We start from the raw sequence: 24,099 nt of genomic DNA on the forward strand, positions 1-24,099 counted from the left end.
AGTGGGAAGAGGAAACTCGGATACAGTCTCCCCCTTTCCCTCGCTGACTCGTTAAAAGGACCATCCCGGTGTTTCTGCATTAACCCATTTACTACAAATCGCCCACTTCACATTACTCCCAACCACAGTGTAGTTTTGGTTTGATTAGTTAACACACCTGGTAGGTGTGCAGTCTACAGGCCAGGCGCTGTTTTAACAGCTCTACTTTTCTCCTGACGGTGGTTTGGAAGGAAAACTGAAAGCTGGACAACAGATCATGTCTCGTCTCATTGTCTGAAGTAACTCATTTTATATTAGTCTAAACGACCTAAACAGCAGTGTGACTCCACACTGCACGCAACCCCCCTCCCCCCAAAAAAAGACTTTGCACGACCTCTTCAACAATCGCTCAATTTTTAACAACAGTTTGTGTTCGCTGATGGAAACGCACCAACGCACACAAAGACGAAGACCTACCTGGAAGCGTCCTTCCCCAGCGTGTTGCAGGAACCGACTCGGAACGGGGTGCAACACGTGGCCCCGACTCTCAGAGGCAGCGTCAAGTCGACGGAAATGACGCCAAGGACTTCCGCACTCAGCCCCAGTGATCCGGTACCGGAGCTCCCTCTCTTGTACTCCACAGGCCTCCCTCCATCTTGCTCCTCCGCGTCCGGGGGGGGGGGGCGGATATGAGGGAGAACCGTTCCAGCAGCGCGTGACCCCGGCCATCCGCGCGCAGGTCAGCGGCACGTGGTTTAACACTTCGGACTGGTGGACCTAGAAATTACTGGGTGGGGCTACAAGCTTTGGCCAATCACATGCTTTGAGAAGATTACTCGCCAAAGACGCTGAGACTCATATATGAAAATAACCAATGTTGCACAGTGGGCAACACAGCGTCAGCCACAAAACAAAAAAAACAACACAACAAAACGACGTTTTATTATACTTCCGCACGACAAGCACACAAGGAGTGCCAGCAAACAGGCGCATTGATTGCTGATAAGAAACAGAATGACACCCATTCACCCGAGAAGCATGAACATGTCCCCTCCTCGCATTAGAAGAGAGGAATTCAGACGAATAGCTAAACGTCTTCGCTAACCAACTGAGAACAAAGAACAAGCTCTTTGATTGGCTAGTTCGGCCCCGGTCCACCCATGACAACGTAACAGCGGCAGACCTTTTTCCACAAATATGGCCGACTTACTTCCGCTTCGTCGTGACAGGGTTCAACAACGGGTCAACAAGAACGGCGAGGGGGAGAAGGGGGAGATGTGAGGGCCGCCTCTCCTGGATGCAGAGCGCAGAATAGTCAGCGGGGAAACGACCGCATGTATATAGTCAATCCGTTTGGTCCGAAGATCGTTGTTCATCTTTATGCTCCTGTTATGTATGACGACTGCGCGACTCTAAAGCGATTTGATCGAGGCTCAAAATGCTAAGACCTGAGATTACCGTTAGCCTTGTGTAAACTACTAATAAGACACGTTAGCCTCTAACTAACGGGCCTAACCCTTTAGCCGAGCGGTTAGCGATGTCGCCTTGTGGTGCATTACACGTCGTATCGAATCCCGCACCGGGCAAGAAAATAACCGGTTACAATTGATTAGCGAGTTAGCATTTTGTGACCTTAGATCAAATCACTTTTTAGAAGATGCGCAGTCTTCACACAGTAGAAACATGACGATATATCAGTCGCTTTTTTATTTTAACATCGCGAGCTATGGAGAGAACTGATCTTCACCCTTCTATGACGAAGCGGAAGTACGTCGGCCAGGTTTGTGGAGAAGTCTGCTTTGCGGCGTCTAGTTCGCCGATACTGCAACAACACTGCTCATGCGTGTTGCGCCGGACCATTGGAGGTGCCAGTGGAATCAAGTAGTGTGTTGAAGCGCCAGGTCTCAGGTGGTTGTGCACACTCCAGATTTTCGTGGATTTCTAAAAACTAAAATACAATTGCACAATGTCGCTTTAAAACATTGTGAAGACTTTTGTTTAAGTGTTAATGAGTAAATGGCAGAAGTGTGATGTGTCACAAACTCTCCACTTTCAGACAAAGATGCTTTATTTTAACCATAGGTAACAATTTCGATGGATAAAGCATCAAAACACTAAATCAAACAGTATACAAAAAGCCAGAGAGAAGAGTTGGATAATACACTGAAGAACAAATTCAATTCCAAATGATTTCATTTTCAGTGTGCTGTGGATAGTATCCAGGCAGGAAAATCAAATCGTGGGACAGAGGGGAAAAGTTATCCACAAGAAACACACTCCAAGTGGCGGCTTCTCAATGAGTCATAACACTACAAGTATTATTAATATTATCCAACAGCATAATGACCATAACCATTACAGTTGTACAATCAGCTTCTCTCTATTATCGTATACAAACAACCAGACCAAATGTACAATAGAAGTCCCAGTCCATTCATTGTCTTTGTAGCGTCCACCCTGCAAATCCAAGTAAAACAGCAAAGGATTTGGCCTTCAACACAATAGTGTGATGGAAACGGATGTAAAGCTGTATCTATGGACGAATAAAACAGCAAGATAAAACTTATTGCCCATGACTGTTGTCCAATAGTCTTTTCAATATTATTTGCAGGAGTGTAGAAATAGCAACGTTTATACAGTAGTTTTTTCAGGGTATGTGTTTAGAAGTTCAGAGGTTTATAAAGGAGAATATGCAGGTTTTGTGTATGTGTGTGCATGCGTGTGTGCATGCGTGCGTGCATGCGGAAGGAGAAGGACGAGGGGTATTTGCGTTGCAATCCTAAATAAGGTGTTGACTCTTGGGTCTGCGAGTTACTTGACCTAACTGCTGAATTTACCTTCAGATTTAAAACTGACCTTGAAAATGGAGGATATAAATGAGCAATAAAAAACGTTGTGATTGAGAGTGCCATCATACTGTTACCAAAAATGTACTGAGGTCTTGTTTAAAGAAATGGCATAGTCACAATCTTAGCATGTACACGGTTATTAAGCACAAAAATACTTTAGACGTGTAAAATGTACAGCAAAACAGGAGATGAAATAAAATCACAATGACAGTATTCTTTGTACATGAACAACTTTTTAAAGTCATACTTTACAGGATCACTGCTATCTATACAGTCTTTGTTCACAGTGTACTTTTTAATTTGCTTTGCTACGTATTTCATTTACATCTTTGTCATTCATTTAGCATGAATTTGGGTGCATTCAATGTGCCTTACCCCAAGTTACCCGGTCAGTGGAGCCCCTCCTACCTAAAATCAAAATTGGGCATAAAATGGAAAAACCCTAACCCATTAGCTCAGTCAATCAATATGCCCTGGGCATCAAACCAGGTGCACCCAACACATAATCTGTGTACTCAGCTATGGGTTTCAAACAAGGGGTGGCAGCTGACTGGTGATTGGCTCAGTCAGGTTGATTGACAGGCTCTCCTGCCAGTAGTCTCAGGCTACTTGCACGCGTGGCTCTTCTTCTATCTCCTGCCCCAGGCTGGTGTAGGTCACCGAGGGCTCCAGCGAGCCGAGGTGCGGCGTGTCGCTGACAGGGTGGCTGCCCGCATTCCTGAACTGCTTGTAGACACGCGGGTCTTGGGCCACATAGGTTGAGGAAGAGGAGTACAGCACCAGGCCCAGCACAATGATGAAGAATGACAATAGGTAGAGACCAGAAAACTGCAACAGAAAGAAAAGTACTCAACACAAGAACCTCGAGTAGTCCCCCCCCCACCCCCATTCATTCAAAAGCCGATGTCAGGGGGTTTGAGTCCCGCCTAAACAGAACAGGGTTTGGAGTTCCAGAAATAGGGGTTTGATTCAATCCAAAAAAGAACTGGATTCATGTCCCAAAGGTGGCAGAATCACAAACCCCAGATAAACCCAGCAACTACCTACTGAGAAGACCTGCTTGGCCAGATGTTTTCGGTCTTTGTTTAAATAGACTGACTGATTGAATGAGTGAGGAGTGAGTGATTTACTTTCCATTGGTTTGAACAACAGTCAGCACTTGGGGAGAACCATACTCCACAACCTACATAATAACAATCTGATACTTCTCTCACCCCCCCCCCCCCCCATAGTTTCATTCCATCATCTATCCATCATGATATGGTGGTTGACCCGGGGGGACTAGTGCTGAAGTGGCGGGCCAATCTCATAAGGCTCTGAACCCCTCAGTGGTGAAAGAGGCTAAACAAGTGGATAAGCTCCTGGCAATATAAGAGTCGCTCCTCTATCACAGAGACACACAGTACTTTCCATCCTGCCATCGAGGCACTAAGTTTGTGAAACGCCCTCACTCAGGAGCACAAGGTTGCAGGATCTGGTGTCATCTGTTAAACACTTCTTAACACTTTTGCTAGATGTGCTTTTTAGTAATAATGTTTCCCCCACAAGTACTGTTATGAGGCCAAAGTCTGACCTTGATTTAAGTTCTGCACGGTCGGGCTCATTTCGGTGTTTATGCAGCACCCCACTCTTCTGATTACAGCCCTTGAGTTACGTGCAGGGATACAAAGTTACAAGCAAGATGCACACTTGAAGTAATGCAAATAAAGTAAGGTATATGTGGTCACAGCATGCTTAAAGGCAAATACTTCAAAGATTAAAGCGCCATAGTACACAGCTTGATTTCTCACCACATCATTGAGAAGGACAGCTTTTTGTAAACCTTTGTGCAACCTACTGCACCTCAAAGATCATCAGCCCACATAACAGGCGTAGGCAGTATTAGCATTAGTATTACAATTAGGATTAGGAATGGGTTTTTTTTTAAAATTATTATTATTATTTTTTCCCTCTTTTTCTCCCCAATTGTACCCATCCAATTACCCCACTCTTCTGAGCCATCCCAATCACTGCTCCACCCCCTCTGCCAGTCTGGGGAGGGCTGCAGACTACCGCATGCCTCCTCCGATACATGTGGAGTCGCCAGCCGCTTCTTTTCACCTGACAGTGAGGAGTTTCACCAGGGGGACGTAGAGCGTGGGAGGATCACGCTATTCCCCCCAGTTCCCCCTCCCCATGAACAGGCGCCCCGACCGACCAGAGGAGGCGCTAGTGCAGCGACTAGGACACATATTCACATCTGGCTTCACACCCGCAGACACGGCCAATTGTGTCTGTAGGGATGCTGAAACAGCTACATTTTTGACACACTATTTGTAGCTGAGAATGGATTGACATCACTTAGGTCAATGGTCTTGAACCCCGTGCCATCGAGCCTTATGTGCGTACAGTTAGACCACGTTTGACCAGGGAGAAGGGCCAGGGAAATCGCCTGGTGTTGAGCTTGGTGGAATTGAACATCTTTATACCCATGACCCTCAGTGCCACACAATTTGAGAAGACTGGCCTTGATCAGTGATAAAATGCAGTGTCATGCGGGGGGTCCATTCTTTGGCCTAGGTTTTGGCCGGTCTACATTAACAACTGAAGCCCAATACATCTGGATTATGAATTGCAGAATGAGAAATACTCATCCCTCCATTTTTCTTATAGAAACTTTGAGGTCAAAGAAAAGCACGCACACACTTCTGCAACACCTACAGAACACACCTTGAATCTTGTGGCTAACAAAAAGTGAGGGAGTTAAAGAGAAAGGAGGTGAAAGAGCGAGAATGAGAGACATAAAGCAGGACCGTGTGTGTGTGTGTGTGTGTGTGTGTGTGTGTGTGTGTGTACACATCTATGCAGGTGTGCGTACGTGCATGGGTGAGGTGTAGGAGTTCCTTGCTGGTAAACAAATTCACATGGGCTTCATGTCCATGCAGGTGTCTGTGTGTGTGTGTGTGTGTGTGTGTTTGTGTGTGTGTGTGATGCGAGCGGGAAGAGGGGGACGAGGGGGAGGGGGTATTCATTGCAATCCTAAATAAGGCGTTGACTCTGTACAGCCATGCAGGTATGTGTACGTGCATGGGTGAGGTGCAGGAGTCCCTAGCTGGTAAACACGTTCACATGGGCTCCATGCAGGTGTGTGTGTGTGTGTGTGTGTGTACACCTTGTTTAACTATCCTAATGGAGACCAAATGTCCCCATTAAGATAGAAAAACCAGAAACCACCTACCTTGTGGGGTCTTCTTATGGGGCCCCTCAAGTAAAAGGGTGTATTTTAGGGTTAGGACTTGGGTTTAGGGTTAAGGTTAGAATTAGGGTTAGGGTAAGGGTTAGGATTAGGGTTAGGGTAAGGGTTAGGATTAGGGTTAGGGTAAGGGTTAGGATTAGGGTTAGGGTAAGGGTTAGGATTAGGCATGTAGCTCGCGTGGTTAGGGTTAAGGGCTAGGAAATGAATGTAATCAATCAGGGGGCCCCACAAGTATAGATCTGCGAGTATGTGTGTGTGTGTGTGTGTGTGTGTGTGTGTGTGTGTGTGAGATTGTTTACCTTGTAGTTAAAGAGGAAGAGGCCACAGAAGAGGCTGTACAGGTCTGCTGTGAGCAGGGACAGGTTGACCGAGGTGACGCTGGTTCTCTTGATCACCACGGGCATAAAGCTGTATAGGCCAAACATACACGCACTGAAGCCGATGTACAGGAGACCTGCAAAACACAAAGGTCAGAACAACATGAGTGTGTGCATGTTGTTTGTGCACATTACTTAGGATTGTCAGCGGGACGCTATCCAGGCTCAAAGGCTACTGTGGACGCAAATTGTACATAACTACACATATCTATTAAGTGTTTCTGTACTTTTCCGTTCAGTGCAGGGTGTTTCACGACGATTAAAATGGTTATTTCTGGCTTGTCTCATTTTGTTTACTTGACACGTGTCTTGTACTTGTACTCTGTAGAGTTTCTCTTCGTCTTTCTTCAGCGTATAAACTCGTGTACTTTTAATCAGCGCGGCTGGTTCGAAGATTCAACACGTAACCTGAGCAGCACATGGACAACACAGCGTGGATGAGGAATGAGAACTTGTGCAGGCTCTTACGAGGGTGTGAAGTCACCTATTATCTTTTTTTGTGTTTTGTACAGCCCGAACAAAGCCCACAGTTGCAGTCTTAGAGGGCTTTACATTCACACAATGACAAACAGGTAGGCACTATACACAACAGTGGATGACAGCTTTTCTTCTGAGAGCCTCGGGTAAAGGTTTATTGAGTGTTTTTGTGGATGAGTGAAAGAGCGAGAGAAATTGGATTTGGTAGACTGGAGGTCGCACGGTGGTGTAGTGGCTAGCGCGGTCGCCTCACAGCAACAAGGTCCTGGGTTCGAGCCCCAGGGTAACTCAGCCTTGGGGGTCATCCCAGGTTGTCCTGTGTGTGGAGTTTGCATGTTCTCCCCATGTCTGTGTGGGTTTCCTCCGGGTGCTCCGGTTTCCTCCCACAGTCCAAAGACATGTAGGTCAGGTGAATCGGCCACACTAAATTGTCCCTGGGTGTGAATGTGTTGCCCTGTGATGGCCTGGCAGCCTGTCCAGGGTGCCTCCCCGCCTGCCGCCCAATGACTGCTGGGATAGGCTCCAGCATCCCGCGACCCTGGGTAAGGATAAGCAGTTTGGGTAATGGATGGATGGACAGACTGGAGGAACTGTCTTTATATGATGCTCGGAGGGAGGTTGTTGTTCCTTGTGTGGCAGCATGGGGGCGTTGTGTTGGTGATCCGTTTCCAGGATTTGATGCTGATGTTGCTGTGCTTGAAAGGTGTTGGATGCTTTCAGAGCGTAGGTGAGAGCTTGCTGCCTGTTATCAAGTCACCAAAACAGACACTTCTTCATCATTTAACTTGTACACCAGCATCACCGGCGGACGCAGCCTTCATCCTGACAAAAGCTTTCATCCAACTGCTTTAAACAAAAAGCCACTTCATCTCACCAGGGCTAAAGGGGTTATGGTTAATATGTTGGCTTTCCTGAAGTATGATATGACTAGTAAATATCAGCAGAGGTTGCTGAAAGGTAGGGATTTAAATAAACAACAGAGTGTTTGCACTGATGGAACTTTTTCACTGTCGGTACCAATTCAGAGTACGAATCTTTAAGTACAAATCTGATCCTTTATTTTTGCTGAACAGGGCAGATTTAGATTATTAGTTTGGGGTTAGTGGGCACAACTGCAACAGAATCAGTTTTTTTCCATTATTAGAGAAATACAGGCTTTGAATCTTTGAATCCATGTGCCAAAAAAAAAAGAAAAAAAAGCAGTAACTCACAGCTTACTCATAGCTTTTGGTATCAGATTTTAGTGTTGGGTAAAAACCATGATATAAATAATCCATTTTAGCTCAGTGTAGGCCCGATATCCGATACAGTGCATCTCTATAAATGACCCACAAACCAGATTTCTGACAGCTAAAACAGATGATATCTACTATATATATATAAGTGCTCAACTAATGAGTGGAATATCAATACAGATGCATCTGTACTGATATGTATGTATGTATATATATATATATATACACACACACACACACACACACACACACACGCAAGATGATATCTACTGAAGGTGTATGAAAATGGCATATGTAGGCATATGTAGTGCTGAGTGTCCACTAACTTTCTATTTGAGCGTGCTCGTCTTCTCAATTTTCATTTGTTGTTGTCGTTGACATCGCTGAAGAACAGGCATCAGCATTCACACACGTAAATCTGAACAGCGAGGAACATTATCCTTCATTGGTTGATGGACAATATTAAAATGAATGGATGTAAGAGGCTGGATTCACGCTACAATCTTTAAAACAAATAAAGGTAGAGACCTGTTTCTTCCTATTTTTTTCTCCCTGTTAAAGGGTTTTTTTTTTAGGGAGTTGTTCCTTATCCAATGCGGGGGTCTAAGGACAGGATGTTTGCTGCTGTAAAGCCCCTTGAGGCAAATTTGTAATTTGTGATATTGGGCTATACAAATAAAATTGACTTGACCTGTAGATAATACTCATACAAGGGATACGCCAGCAGCCACACCAGCAGGTAACCTGGCTCTGAATGACAGAAGCTGAGCAGGTGTGGGCTTGGCTAGTACTTGGATGGGAGACCTCCTGGGAAAACTGAGGTGATGTTGGTGGGCCAGTAGGGGGCAGTCTTCCCTCTGGTCCGAACCCACAAAAATCCCAGTGCAGTGATGGGGACACTGTGCTGTAGGAGATGCTGTCCTTCAGATGAGACGTTAAACTGAGGTCCTGACTCACTGTGGTCCTTTAAGATCCCATGGCACTTATCACAAAGAGCAGAGGGTTCCCTGGTGTCCTGGCAAAATTCCCAACCTGGTTCTCATCTGGCCACCTAATCACCCCCCCCCCCGTGTAATTGGCTCAATTATTCCTCCCTCTCCTCCTCAGGCTGATGTGTGGTGAGTGTTCTGGTGCAAAATGGCTGCCGTGCATCACCCAGGTGGATGCTACACATTGGTGGTGGTTGAGGTGAGTTACCCCCTTCACTGTGAAGTGCTTTGGCTGTCTAGATAAAGCGCTATATAAATGTAATCCATTATTATTTTCATTATGAATTTCCTTCTTAAACGTCAAAAACTTTTAAGTAGTGAAACTGTTTTCAAGTTCAAGTTCTTATTGTGAGTCAATCCTGTTCACACATGCAGGGGATTTGACCTTGTGAGATACTCAACATAGGAAACACAACACACGCACCATATCCAAGTACTCAAGCAGAATAGGGTATCTGAGCATGTCAATAAGAGACTGTGTGGACCTCTGGTAAGTAAAGAAATAAGAGAATAATTGGCATCTATTTCTACAGTTGCAACTAAAAGTTTCACAAATAGGAAAAGTCTTCCAGAGGATTTTTTTCTTCAAGTGCAACCGCTGGCGTCTTTCAACAAAACACAAAATGTAAGGAATTAAACCTTGCCCTGCTGTATAACCCCTACAAAACACTTTCGTGCATTCGCCTGAAAGATTTAATGTCTGAGATGCTATCACTGTCAGTAAATGAGAAACAGAGAGAAAAATCTCAGCATCCTCTGTGTGGAAAAAACATTTGCTTTAAAAGCTTCATAAACAGCAAAACTAAAGACGCGACCATTGTGGGTTGATGGTCACAGGGAAAGGTAGGAACGGTCCATCAAAAGGCCCCTTTGCCCAATTTACCTTTTTCTCTGTCAGCAAGTACTTTAGTGGATGCTGTCAAATGAGCCGGTGGACAACACAACAGGGACACGGTGACATTCGTTTTTATGTGGATTGTTGGGTTGAGCCCCAAAATGGGAAAGTCAATTCAAACGCCGGGGGTGCGTGATTTGTGTAGCTCTCTGGTCGACTATCAGGCAGCAAAAAACTGGAGAACCGGTGTTATAGAATTTTCCGCCTCCCCCATAGGATCTCACTCCCCTTGGTGTGAGGTTAGGTTAGGCTAACCTTAACCGCTAACCCCCCTCCCCCCCACACCCAACCCTAACCATAATGCATTCACACCAAGGGAAGACAGATTCTGTGGGGAGTCCTAAAATTCGGTAACACCGAGACACATTCATGTTATCTGCCTTGTAGATTTTGAACGATTGTCAGGATTTTTATTTTGTAAAAAAGAGCACTCTTTATAAGATCTGAATACTGAAGATGGGTCTTCTGTCATACTTGGATCACACAAGAGGATAATCAGGCTGATTTATCCCTGATCTGCCCAGCCTGACAATTTAAAGGGAAATATCGATCAACAGTTTGTTGTGGCTGAAAGCTATTAGCAGGTTCTGTCAAAACATGGCCGGCAGAGACGTCTGGAGTCCGAACTGTCACTGTATGGTCATTAGTTTGTGCATTCAAATAATGTTAGTAGTATCCTTTGTTTTTGTCTTTCGGTAATATGAGAGAAAGCAGAAATCATCTGACAAAAAATATTATAATAAAATAATATAAAAAATAATATCTGATTTTTGCTTGATATTCACTTGATATTAGCTCTTCCTCTTGGTCATTAGGGAGGTGATTTGAATGGCCTTAGACGACTGAAAGAAGACTTTTGGATCTAATATTTGATGAGTTTGAAAGAATGAAGTGGAACGTTTAATGCTAAAGAATTCCTCCAAGGGGGCATCCGGGTAGCATGGCGGGCTATTCCGTTGCCTACCAGCATGGGGATCCCCGGTTCGGATCCACGCGTTACCTCCGGCTTGGTTGGGCGTCCCTGCAGACACAATTGGCCGTGTCTGCGGGTGGGAAGCTGGATGTGGTTATGTGTCCTGGTCGTTGTACTAGCACTCCCTCTGGTTGGTCGGGGCACCTGTTCAGGGGGGAGGGGGAACTGGGGGGAATAGCGGGATTCTCCCACGTGCTACGTCCCCCCTGGTGAAACTCCTCACTGTCATGTGAAAAGAAGCGGCTGGGGACTCCACATGTATCGGAGGAGGCATGTGGTAGTCTGTAGCCCTCCCCGGATCAGCAGAGGGTGGGGGGGAGTCGTGACCGGACGGCTCAGAAGAGTGGGGTAATTGGCCGGGTACAATTTGGGGGGGGAAAATTGAAAAACAAATTCCTCCAAGCATTTTAAATGTCTCGTAATGTCTAAGAATACAAGTCGTGATTCCACATTCTTAATGCCTACGATGCCTCCTATACCAGGTGATAGATGCTTTTTGTTGGTTATAGATGGCTGGTCGGTAGGTCCTGAGGAGGCCGTCTTAGAAGACACCGAATATTGGAATTTGTTTTGTCTGGAATTTATTTTATAGTGCCATTTTATAACCCATATGATGTCTGCTACAGTAAGGAACACACTGGATTTTTAATAATACATTTCTGTGTTGATCTTCAAGCACGGCTGGGATAACCTGCTATGGGGCCCTGAGGCAACAATATACTATGGACCTCTACCCACCCAGCAATGTACCTGCTACGTATAGAGTGCAGAAAACACATAGCAAGGTGAGAGGTTGCCAAAAAGGCATGAGAGGAAACAGCAGCACTGGCACTCTTACAGGATTTTACAGAAGTGGCGGAGTAATTCAGTTAATATTGGAGTAAATGGAGCATATATCTGAAGAAAACCTGGGGTTGCCAATCAACAAACATATGAGGGAAAGCAGGACCTGTCACATCAACCCAGCACACATGATGATACGACTAACTAGGCGGCACTAATAACGTAATGTTACATGGGCATATGAGTTATCTAATTTGACACCAATCATTTGTTCTTCAATACATTAACTCCAAAAACCGAGTCAAAACATGGGCAACAGGGAACATAAGCAGGGGAAAAATGTCTAAAATGTGGGCCTCAAGACCAGGTAATGCTTGGTCCCTCTTAAGCCCCCTATCATTTTAGTTAATATTGTGCTTAAATAGGGCATCCAGGTGATGTGGCGGTCTATTCCATTACCTACCAACACGGGGATCGCTGGTTCGAATCCGCGTGTTACCCCCGGCTTGGTCGGGCGTCCCTACAGACACAACTGGCCATGTCTGTGGGTGGGAAGCTGGATGTGGGTATGTGCCCTGGTTGCTGCACTAGCGCCTCCTCTGATCGGCCGGGCTGCCTGTTCAAGGGGGAGGGGGAACTGACAGAAATAGCGTGATCCTCCCACGCGCTACGTCCCCCGTGGCAAAGGGGGTGGAGCAGCGACTGGGACGGCTCGGAAGAGTGGGATAATTGGCTGGATATAATTGGGGAGAAAAAAGGGGGGGATGCCCCCCCCCCAAAAAAAATTGCATTATATCGTATCATCACAAACCAGTTGATACAAGGTAGATTTGGGGGCTTTTTTTGGGGCAGTTGCCCTTGCCTGGTCATTAATTCAGCTTCGTCTGCGAGTGTAGCTGGATGGCTTCTTTTTTTTTTTTGACTTCATGTCTCAGTGTCCCTTATACGTACTCCTGAAATGAGATGTCATTTTGTCCTTGAGCCCAAGGCGTTGGTAATTACTGTGACACTGTGCAGGTGATTACTGTGTAGTGTTACCGTGTGTCCGCATTGATAACACTTAGACAAATCCCTGTTTACCTTCGCTGTCTTCGGCAGGATAATAAAATCATTTTTAAGCCTCTACGGTTTGTCAAGAGATAGGCAGACTTGACACGCATCGCATATAATGTAATATATGGAGCAATGACAAGTTATTACCACATTAAATGTACTTTGTATTGACACAAACGCTGACACTGCTGTAAAGAGAAGAACCAAACAGATGTGCAAAAGGTACAAACACAACATCTCACGTATATAGTGCAGGAGCATCGCAATCAGAAATGGAGAGCCGAGGGAGTCCGAGGGTGGTGTAGCGGTCTACTCCGTTGCTTACTAACACGGGGATCGCCGGTTTGAATCTCCGTGTTACCCCCGGCTTGGTCGGGTGTCCCTACAGACACAATTGGCCATGTCTGTGGGTGGGAAGCCGGGTGTGGGTGTGTGTCCTGGTTGCTGCACTAGCGCCTCCTCTGGTCGGTCAGGACGTCTGTTCGGGGGGGAGGGGGGTAGCGTGATCCTCCCAAACGCTACATCCCTCCGGTGAAACTCTTCACTGTCAGGTGAAAAGAAGCGGCTGGGGACTCCACATGTATCGGAGGAGGCATGTGGTAGTCTGCAGCCCTCCCCGGATCAGCAGAGGGGGTGGAGCAGCGACCGGGACAGCTTGGAAGAGTGGCTCAATTGGCTAAGTACAACTGGGGAGGAAAGGGGGGAAAAATCCCCCCCCCAAAAAAAGATGTGCTAAAGGTACAAACACAACATCTCATATAGTATATAGTACATGGGCATCACAATCAGTAATGGACAGCCTTACAAATACTTCAGTAAAGCTCTTCAGTCTATTCTGATTTGGCTTATGAAGTACAAACCCGAGGACAAGTGTCTTTATCATTGATCTGCTCCACAACGAAAGAACAACATGTCCTTGTCTCGTGGAACAGACCGATGTTTGTCAACCCTCCATCAATAGTCTCTAAGTGCCAGAAATTAATATGAATGCCACCGACATCAACAATTTACTGTGGCTGAAAAGCTATTGCCGTTAGCACTGTGGTAAGGCCAACAACTATTCATCAAATGACACCCCTATATGACACTCAAGTTGAATGTTTTGCGGCCAAAACACACACACACACACACACACACACACACACACACACACACACACACACACACACACACACTGTAAAGTCCAGACAGAGGCACTAAGGGAAACTCAGATCTATCTATCAGACAAGGTCGACAACATCGTCCTCACTGAACATGGTTTTTTTCACCTGAATGGGAGAGCTGATGAAATACAAATGGAAAGACAGTGGGGTTGTGAAAGAGGACAAGGAGTGGGGTAAAGACACTATTGATTCTCCTCTCTCACATTCTGAGAAGGTGAGACCGAGAAAGTCGACAGCCGAAAGGAGACACAGAGGCAGTAAAAAGGAAGGGGGCTGATAATAAAGACAAGGGGGAGAATGAGGATGAGGAGCTTTATTTCACTCAACGGCTTCGTTATGAAGAGCTTGGACATGGCGGCACCACCGGACACAACAGCGTCTGATGGATGTGTGAGTGTTTGAATTAAGTGAGAAGGGAAAAGGAGTTGTGAGAGTGTGGGAGGACAACAGCAGATGAGGACCGTACCTCACATGGTCAGCATACAAGCTTTTGACTGCTCTCATCATATATACACTCACCGGCCACTTTATTAGGCACACCTGTCCAACTGCTCGTTAACGCAAATTTATAATCAGCCAATCACATGGCAGCAACTCAATGCATTTAGGCATGTAGACATGGTCAAGACGATCTGCTGCGGCTCAAACCGAGCATCAGAATGGGGAAGAAAGGTGATTTAAGTGACTTTGAACGTGGCATGGTTGTTGGTGCCAGACGGGCTGGTCTGAGTATTTCAGAAACTGCTGATCTACTGGGATTTTCACGCACAACCATCTCTAGGGTTTACAGAGAATGGTCCGAAAAAGAGAAAATATCCAGTGAGCGGCAGTTCTGTGGGCGAAAATGCCTTGTTGATGCCAGAGGTCAGAGGAGAATGGCCAGACTGGTTCGAGCTGATAGAAAGGCAACAGTAACTCAAATAACCACTCATTACAACCGAGGTATGCAGAAGAGCATCTCTGAATGCACAACACGTCGAACCTTGAGGCAGATGGGCTACAGCAGCAGAAGACCACACCGGGTGCCACTCCTGTCAGCTAAGAACAGGAAACTGAGGCTACAATTCGCACAGGCTCACCAAAATTGGACAATAGAAGATTGGAAAAACGTTGCCTGGTCTGATGAGTCTCGATTTCTGCTGCGACATTCGGATGGTAGGGTCAGAATTTGGCGTCAACAACATGAAAGCATGGATCCATCCTGCCTTGTATCAACGGTTCAGGCTGGTGGTGGTGGTGTAATGGTGTGGGGGGATATTTTCTTGGCACACTTTGGGCCCCTTAGTACCAATTGAGCATCGTGTCAACGCCACAGCCTACCTGAGTATTGTTGCTGACCATGTCCATCCCTTTATGACCACAGTGTTCCCATCTTCTAATGGCTACTTCCAGCAGGATAACGCGCCATGTCATAAAGCTCGAATCATCTCAGACTGGTTTCTTGAACATGACAATGAGTTCACTGTACTCAGATGGCCTCCACAGTCACCAGATCTCAATCCAATAGAGCACCTTTGGGATGTGGTGGACCGGGAGATCCGCATCATGGATGTGCAGCCGACAAATCTGCAGCAACTGCGTGAGGCTATCATGTCAATATGGACCAAACTCTCTGAGGAATGTTTCCAGTACCTTGTTGAATCTATGCCACGAAGGATTAAGGCAGTTCTGAAGGCAAAAGGGGGTCCAACCCGGTACTAGCAAGGTGTACCTAATAAAGTGGCCAGTGAGTGTGTATACATACTGGATACGCTTTCCTGAAGTCTTGAAATGATAGGTTTTGAAGTTTGACAGAAGATGCACCTAAAGAGTTGTCAATGGCACCGTGGTGAGGGCGCTCTGCCCGGTGGCTCCACCCAACAACAAAATATGCTTTTGCAATCACCATTACATACCTTAGAGGCCTAATTAATTTATTTTTTTTACATCAAATAGTACTTATGAGCAAAGCTATCATTTCTGGGGGACTCAAACTTATATCCCATTCATGTTACAACTCTTCTGGGGGGAGGGGGGTTTACTCGATTGGCATCTAAAATTCATGGAAAACTGGCATTAAGGGCTTCAATAATTTCTAGGCCATGAATTCCAAGCATAACAGATAGGACTCTTCTCCCTGCATGCTAAGATGGCCACCAGGAGAGGCCCGAGGCCAATGCTGTGCCATTTCCTGGCACCACAGCGGGTCTTGACGACTTCCAGCATGGAGGATTGCCATCACACACCTATTGCATTCATTCTAAAAACAGACTTTGTGTTTTAAACACTTAATATACGAATTTTTGAGAGTCTATGAACTATTGGTATTTCTAAAACACATTTGTTTCAAGGAGACCTCCGGTTGGACACATACTAAAGATGGCTTCGGGAGAGGGTCTTAGTCAGCTCATTAAATATGAGCCCTTGTGCAGCGAGTTTCACTGAGCACGAATGTCAGCAGAGTCATTATTTAAAAGATAATTGGTCTCTTTAAGTCAGCGAGCTAAAAAACCCTGTCTTCAGTGAACAATAGACAAAAATGGCACCAAAAAAGGCGAAATGGGCTCACTTAACAAGAGCAGAAGCTGCAGAATTACAAATTATCCAAACTATCCACAAGAGCGCTGCTATGCTATTGACCTGATGGAGTACAGTCCTTAAATAAGACTGTTAATAATCACGGCAAAAGAATTTCCAAGGAAAAGAAACGAGAATACCCAAGTTGGAGGATGAAAAAAACCAAAAGAAGGCAGGTAGGAGGTCAACAACAAACCAGCTATCTCCCTTTAAAGGCTTTTCTATATGGTGCAATATTTTGATCTTCAGTGTAAATGTGGGGATAAAAAGTCAAGATTTTGATGATTTTCTTAAACCACTACTAACCAAGGGGCTGGAGAGGATGTGGATGACTGGCATGAGGCAGACGATATTAATTGTGGAGTCTCTGCATTGAGCTGCACTGTTTGAAACACGGCACATCATGTAGTTTCTTATGACAAGGTCAGTCTTATCAATGGCAGTGAGAGAGCAGAAACAGGTGGTGCAGTGAAACTGTGGGAGTAACGCCTTGATTTTTCCCTAAGACCCTGGTCAGAAAAGAGGTAGAGAACAAGAACTAACATGAGGAGCCCACTTCAGAAGCACAAGACGGGATATGCTCTGCCTCAACCAGTTTTAATAACTTGCAACTTAATAACTTCTGTGCCTGGTGGGCCCAGGGACCACGGCCCTGCCACAGCTGGGCCCAAGGAGGAAACACCGAGGCCGGTCTGACAGGACGTGGAAGGGGGTTAGGCTAAGCTAACTGCTAGCCCATGCAGACCGGCAGTTCCGACAGTCAACGTGTGCTCATTGTCTTGGACGGTGATTTTTTTTTTTTTTTGTAGTTTGATATGTGTTCTTGTAACTTTTGGATATGTCTTTTTGTCTTTGTGTTGCACTGCTGTAGGCTGGGGGAAACGATATTTCATTAAAATAAAGTGTTCCTGATTCCTGATTGTATCATGGGGCAGGGCTTTGACGATGACAGCGGCAGAGACAAAATCATTAATTTTTATTTCCATGATAACAACAGGCACGGACGGGAATGCTGCACCCTGTGCCTAGGTTACCTGACCCATTCTATGATGCAGCTTCCTCAACTTACTCTTCCAATAATGGCTGCCATCGTTATTTACACAGTTTTTTATAATTCTGCCAGATTACGTCTCCGCCAGGTTCAATTTCAAGACCCACCTCTTTTCCCCATTTGCATGCTCCTTCTGGATCACATCATTCATGAGCACATGATGTTGTTCCACTGCTATGCAGACGATAGCAAGCTATACCTACCACTCAGAACCAGAAGCCCGCAGGGCCACTCCCAGTAATGTCATCACTGATGCTGCAAAATCACATTTTTGATGTTTGGGGAAAGAAAATTGCATAATCATGTTTTACACCGAAAAGAATTCTCTCCAAAACTCCCACTGGGACGTCTATTAAGAGTGTGTTTACGTTCAGAAACTCACCTATCTGCCAGTCCCAGGGTAACTTCAGTAGCTCCTTGTGTTCCATGATGGCCCTGTAGTGGAAAGCGCGTGCACACACACACACACACACACACACACACACACACACACACACACACACACACACACACACACTACATTTCAGAAGATTGAACAGTGACCATTTCCATTGTTCTTAGATTTCCCTGCACACTGTGATCCTAATTTGCAAGGTATTTACAAAAAAAGAAGCTTCTTCGCTAATCCTGTTCTTGTGTCTCAAGTCACGGACATGTCAGTTTTAAAGTGTTAAAGTGTTAAAGTGTTATTTCCAAACTTTGGTTAGACTACAGATGTGCTGCTTACACCACGCCTCTGAATCTCATTCTTCATGCGCACAAACAGCGGGACTACATTTTATTCATCCTATTTCTCAGTTCTGCATTTCCACAGTCCTCCCCTTTCCCCTCCTGAGCTCTATGAGGACAGGGCCCATTTCACAGTTCCTTCCATATTGGACAGATATATAGTGCAGCACACCACTTTTCTTGAGCAAGTTTAATGTGTCTAATGGCTGTGTAGCAATCTCTCAATTTGTTTCTATGTAATTTAAATCTCTCCTACTGTGGGGAGATTATACCTTTTGTTCTGAAAATGAAGCCCGGCACTTTCTTTGACTGGCACAGTTCTTTTCAATGTCTAGTCCCCCCCCCCACCCCCCACACACACTTTTAGTTATTCAGTTTTACACAGAATATTTACAGCAACAAGGTGGTTGTCACAATCAGTATGCTGTCATGAACTAATTATGAAACAGAATTAATAAAAGTGAAATAAAATACCGATACTAGCAGTAATATATTGATAATAATAATAATTATATCAAATATTACATCATTAAGGAACAGGGAAACAAAAGGAAAAGATGAGGGGGAAAAAGAAAGGAAAATAAAGAAATAAATAAGTTTAAAAAAATTAACTGTAAAGCGTTTCTTAATTGAACCTCCATAAAAATTACTATACATCGATATATACCATTACCAGGTTATAAAATTACATATACCGTGATGAAAGATTTTGGATACATCACGTACTCCTACCCCTCGATGATTTTCTAAAACTTCTTCTTTTTTCAAACAGACACTGTCCTTGACAGACATCTTAAATATTGTGTTATCAAAAAAAAAAAACAACACTCCAAAGCAAAATTAAAACTCAAACTTGATAGCACTGAAACAGGGCTATGCGGTATTGACGACAGACCCCCCCCCCACCACACCAAATCAAAGAAACTAAGCAAAAAATACTCACACACCATCCCCACTACATCCCATGCCTTACACCACACCAACCAAAACCCAACATCACATACACGCCCAGTCCTACACACCATACTGTATTCTTGGACCAAATGACATCATTTAGGAAAATCTATATGTTAAAAATGTAAGATGACTCTCCCACACCTTACCATTAGGATGAAAGGGGTATATAGAGCCAACAGAGGGGTGTAACTTATGAGGAGGACAGGGTGGGTTTCCAGCATGTGGGCACAGAGGCTGAAAATAGCTAAGTGGGAAGAAACACAATCAGAAAATATGGTGTAAGGCAAAGTGGAGTCTAGGTAGAAGTTAATCCAATGGCAGAGATAGAAAGCATCAAAGAGCAAGAACCAGGGGGGACAACCAGAATGGATGACTATAATCCTCTCTCCAGAGAGGGGGGTGCTAAACCCAGCGAGAGAGACGGGGCGGAGCGCTTCTGTGGCTTTTGATTGACAAAGTAGGTCTTCTCTGTGACAGACGAAGTTCTCTCAAGAGTGGCCAATTTGAAAATCTGATAGGTATTCTTCACTTCACTTCACTTCACTTCACACACACACACACACACACACACACACACACACACACACACACACACACACACACACACACACACACACACACAATGAGGCACACAAACTGTTAGTTTGTCAAGTGTAAAACTCTTTCACACACACACAAATGGGCATATGTGTACAAGCACTCTCACCAGGGTTTCAATTCATACCAACCCATTCAAACGTTGATGACCTCTAACACTGACTGCCAGACAGCTAAACTTCTGCTTTGTGTTTTCATTTGCAGATGTCGTGATACACAAAAGGCAGTGGTGGGCTACCAGGGCCACCAGGACCTTCCCTGTTGGCCCTGTCAAAATCAAAACCACAATTTGTTCTTCATAGTTAAATTGAAGTGGGCCTGAAATGTGTCTGAATTTAATTACTTGTTTTCTCGTGGGGCTGAGCAGAAATTTCCTACGTCATCTAAACACATCGCGGCTCCTTGGACCACGTGGGAGGCTCATGCTATTCCCCCCAGTTCCCCCTACCCCCTGAACAGGCGCCCCGGCTGACAAGAGGAGGCGCTAGTGCAGCGGCCAGGACACATACCCACATCCGGCTTCCCACCCGCAGACACGGCCAATTGTGTCTGTAGAGATGCCCGACCAAGTCAGCGGTAACAGGGGGATTCGAACCGAAGAACCCTGTGTTGGTAGGCAATGGAATAGACCACTATGCTACCCGGATGCCCCTACTTCGTGCTTTTTGTGACTCTGGTAGGATTGTCCGCATTTTTTACATGTTCTCCCAAATGGACTAAATTACTGAATGGACTTTACAACAGAAGGTTGCCACTAAACTCTCAAGTGAGCTGGAACTTCAGCTCCAGGTTGGTGTGCACATTTTACTTATTGAACTGAAGGCGGTGCACTGATAATATTGCGGCTATACTTAACTGAATTTACTGAAGTTGCACAAGTGACTGGTGAACACTACATCAACTGTGGAAACTTGTTTGTTATCTCCGCCAAGCGGTATGCGTTTGGTCGTGTGTGTGTCTGTCCACGGTTAATCTCGCAAACTCCTGGACCCATAAACCTACATTTTTTTGTGTACAGTTATGACTGTATGATCAAAAGCCTCCCATGGTTGCAGTGATTAAAAACCTTTTCACGACATTTGTTCTCATTACTGCCGCTCCCTCTCTTCATTCACTCTCTAGCTCGCTCGACCAATGCCGCTCTCTGTCGCTGCACGCATGTGCACGGTTGATTTAGATCAGGCAGCAACAATGCCAATTATGTATTCAGGTCTGGGTGTTGAAAGACGTTGATCGTATTTCGCAAGTCAACAAAAATTCACTGCTGATCTTAGCACAGGAGAACTCGAGGAACACTGGATGAACCAGACGTGAAGCTCTGGGTGGGCGCTCACTTGGCACTCAGGTCCACCCGCTCAGAAGGCTTCCCTTTTTGCTGGATCATCCAGTGAATAGCAGTCAATGAATACTGTTTCAATTATCTGAACATGTGACCAATAAAAACAAAACAATGTTTGGTTCTTGCTTCTTGGTAAGTCAGATTTTTTAAATGGCAGTGCATCTCACAAATGGAAGATTGCGAGCAGCCCATCCTCTTTCACTCAGTGTACAGCCTGCGTCACTGCAGAGGAGCAGAGAATTACTACTACTGTAGGTTAAAATAAATAATGGCAAAACAAATCTGTTTGCTTAAGTTTCTAAAAAAAAAAGAAGATGTGGTGAGGAGGAGCAGCAGGAAGAGACACCTACTCCTGCGCCAGTTTCTCAACAAGTGCCAAGTAACAACACATATGTGGCTGCTAATTCAGCCCTTTCCCCGTCTGCAGCAACATGTGACTTAGCATTTGATTCTCCGATGATGACATCCACCCCTCCATGCCAAAGCACAGGTACCTGCAGCCATGCACTCAGAAAAGCAAATTTAAATATTTTAAATGCCCTAGAATGAATATGAACCATATTTTACTAGTGTTCATTTGTTCCAGGCTCGATTCGGCCTGGCACTGAGAATGTACAAGCCCCATCAGATTTGTCCACTATAGATGAACGTGCGACCAAGCCCAAATGCAGTTTAATCCCAGTGAACACTTTAGCAGGCAAAGCTAGGAGTATTCTGCCTGGTGGTATGAAAGATTCTTATGGCTAGACTACAGCACTTCAAGGGACGCTGTGTTTTGTAAGGCATATAGCCATTTCCCCGAAGCAGCCACTGAGGGCCAATTCATAAAAACTGGCTCCAAAGACTGGAAACATCTTTCCCAGTTTTGTGTTAAACACGAGGATAGAAGGGCACATGCTACAGCACTGGGCAGAACTGAAAGATAAAAGCGAAGCCATCAGCCAGGATGGGGAAATATTATCAACAAGCTGAACAATGATGCTATCAACAGGGCATTTGTGGAAAGGAATAGAGACCACATTAAAGTTCTAATAGACCTCGTTTTATTCTATGCAAAACAAGATATCCCATTGCGTGGACACCGTGAAAATGAAGACGCATTGAACAGATGCAACTTGGAATTATTACAACTGATCTCTAACTACTACTACTACTTTCGGCTGCTCTCATTAGGGGTTGCCACAGTGGATCATCCGTTTCCATTTCTTCCTGTGCTCTGCATCTTCCTCTGTCACACCAGCCACCTGCATGTCCTCCCTCACCACATCCATAAACCTCCTCTTTGGCCTTCGTCTTCTCCTCTTCCCCGGCAGCTACGTATTCCGCATCCTTCTCCCAATATACCCAGCATCTCTCCTCCACACATGTCCAAGCCATCTCAATCTTGCCTCTCTTGCTTTGTCTCCAAACCGTCCAACCTGAGCTGTCCCTCTAATATACTCCTTCCTAATCCTGTCCTTCTTCATCACTCCCAATGAAAATCTTAGCATCTTCAACTGATCTCTAACTATGACCCAGAAATAAAACAGCGACTGCAGGAATTACCTAGAAATGGGAAACTTACGAGCCCTGACATCTAGAATGAGATACTGGAAATCGCTGCCTTGCTGCTTATCCAGAAAATAAAGCGGGATTTGCATGACGAGATAGACACGTACTTTGCAATTCTGGCAGATGAGTGTAAAGACTTATCTAAACGACAGCTTGTGGCAGTCTTTATCAGATACACACACAAAGGCATGTTGAAGGAAAGGGCTCTGGGTTTTGTGGAGACTGGGGAAATGAACGCAAATGCTATATCAGCAACTGCTGCTCTATTTACTGGAGCTGTTGCAGCTGGACACTGTGTTGTGCATTGGACGTGGTTTCCATGGGACATCGGTTATGTCCAGCAGCAAAGAAGGGGTACATACGATTTTAAAGAAAATGTCTCCCCACGCCATATATGTGCATTGCAATTCCCATCACCTAAACCTTGTTCTGTGCACAGCATCAAATGTGTCCCCCAGCATTTCAATATATTTTGACGTCATTACCAATCTGCATGGTTTCATGACAGGGTCATATAGAAATGCTAGATTTATGGAAATCCAACAACAGCTGTGATCAGGGAAACAAACTTTGGAACTAGAGAGATCCTTCCTGCGATGTCCGATGGAGCTCATTTTCAAGTGTAGCAAGTAAAATCTTGACACATTTTGGTCCAACTTTGGAGACCCTTGTTGAATTCTCTGAAAGCTCCAGCCACACAAAACTCAAAGCTGACTCTGCAAATGAAAAAAATTGTGTTTCTATATGTCACGGTCAACAAGTTGTTTGAAATAAGTGACTACGCCAGTTCACTTATTTTGTCATTGTATTGTTACAATGAATTTCTTCTCTGCGTGTAACCCATCCTATTGAGTAGGAGTAGTGGGCAGCTGCAGCGCCCGGGGACAACTCCAGTTCTTCTTTCCACAGCCTTGGTCAGGGAAACAGACAGGAGTATTAACCCTAACATAGATGTCTGATAAGGGCTTGCAATTTTCCACTGTATCAATTACAGATTGCATTACTCTAACTGAGTGTCTTAAGGAGAGCTACAATACATTCAGGACACTGACAGATGGTCTGATGAAGAAACATGACATTCTGAACTGGGACGTCACTGGGTCTCAAAAGAGGAAGTTGCCAGCTTAGGTGGGCGATATGCAGGCTGAATCTACTGTAGGGAAAGCATCACGTGTCAGCGGTCACTCAGGGTCGAGTATGTCTGTCCTTCTAGGTCCGTGTGGATATCCTTGTGGGAGGACGCCTGTGCGTGACAGCTTTATTCGTGGAGAGGCTGATGCGCCTCCAGCCACCACACAGTCTTTGGCAGGG

At 45.2% G+C, this 24,099-nt stretch overlaps 1 protein-coding gene across 1 annotated transcript in view; it reads right to left on the minus strand.

The window, feature by feature from the left end:
- Nucleotides 1-3,428: 3,428 nt before the first annotated feature.
- slc35f1 (solute carrier family 35 member F1) overlaps nt 3,429-24,099 on the minus strand; it is a 104,730-nt gene continuing 84,059 nt past the window's right edge. The window contains exons 6-8 of the mRNA XM_056294922.1: nt 17,998-18,050; nt 6,363-6,517; nt 3,429-3,656 (exon numbers count right to left, since the gene is read on the minus strand). Coding sequence (XP_056150897.1) covers nt 3,429-3,656; nt 6,363-6,517; nt 17,998-18,050 — 436 coding nt within the window. The remainder of the gene's footprint in view (nt 3,657-6,362; nt 6,518-17,997; nt 18,051-24,099) is intronic.

This window comes from Lampris incognitus, chromosome 15 (genome assembly GCF_029633865.1).
Source record: "Lampris incognitus isolate fLamInc1 chromosome 15, fLamInc1.hap2, whole genome shotgun sequence".
Classification (NCBI taxonomy): domain Eukaryota; kingdom Metazoa; phylum Chordata; class Actinopteri; order Lampriformes; family Lampridae; genus Lampris; species Lampris incognitus.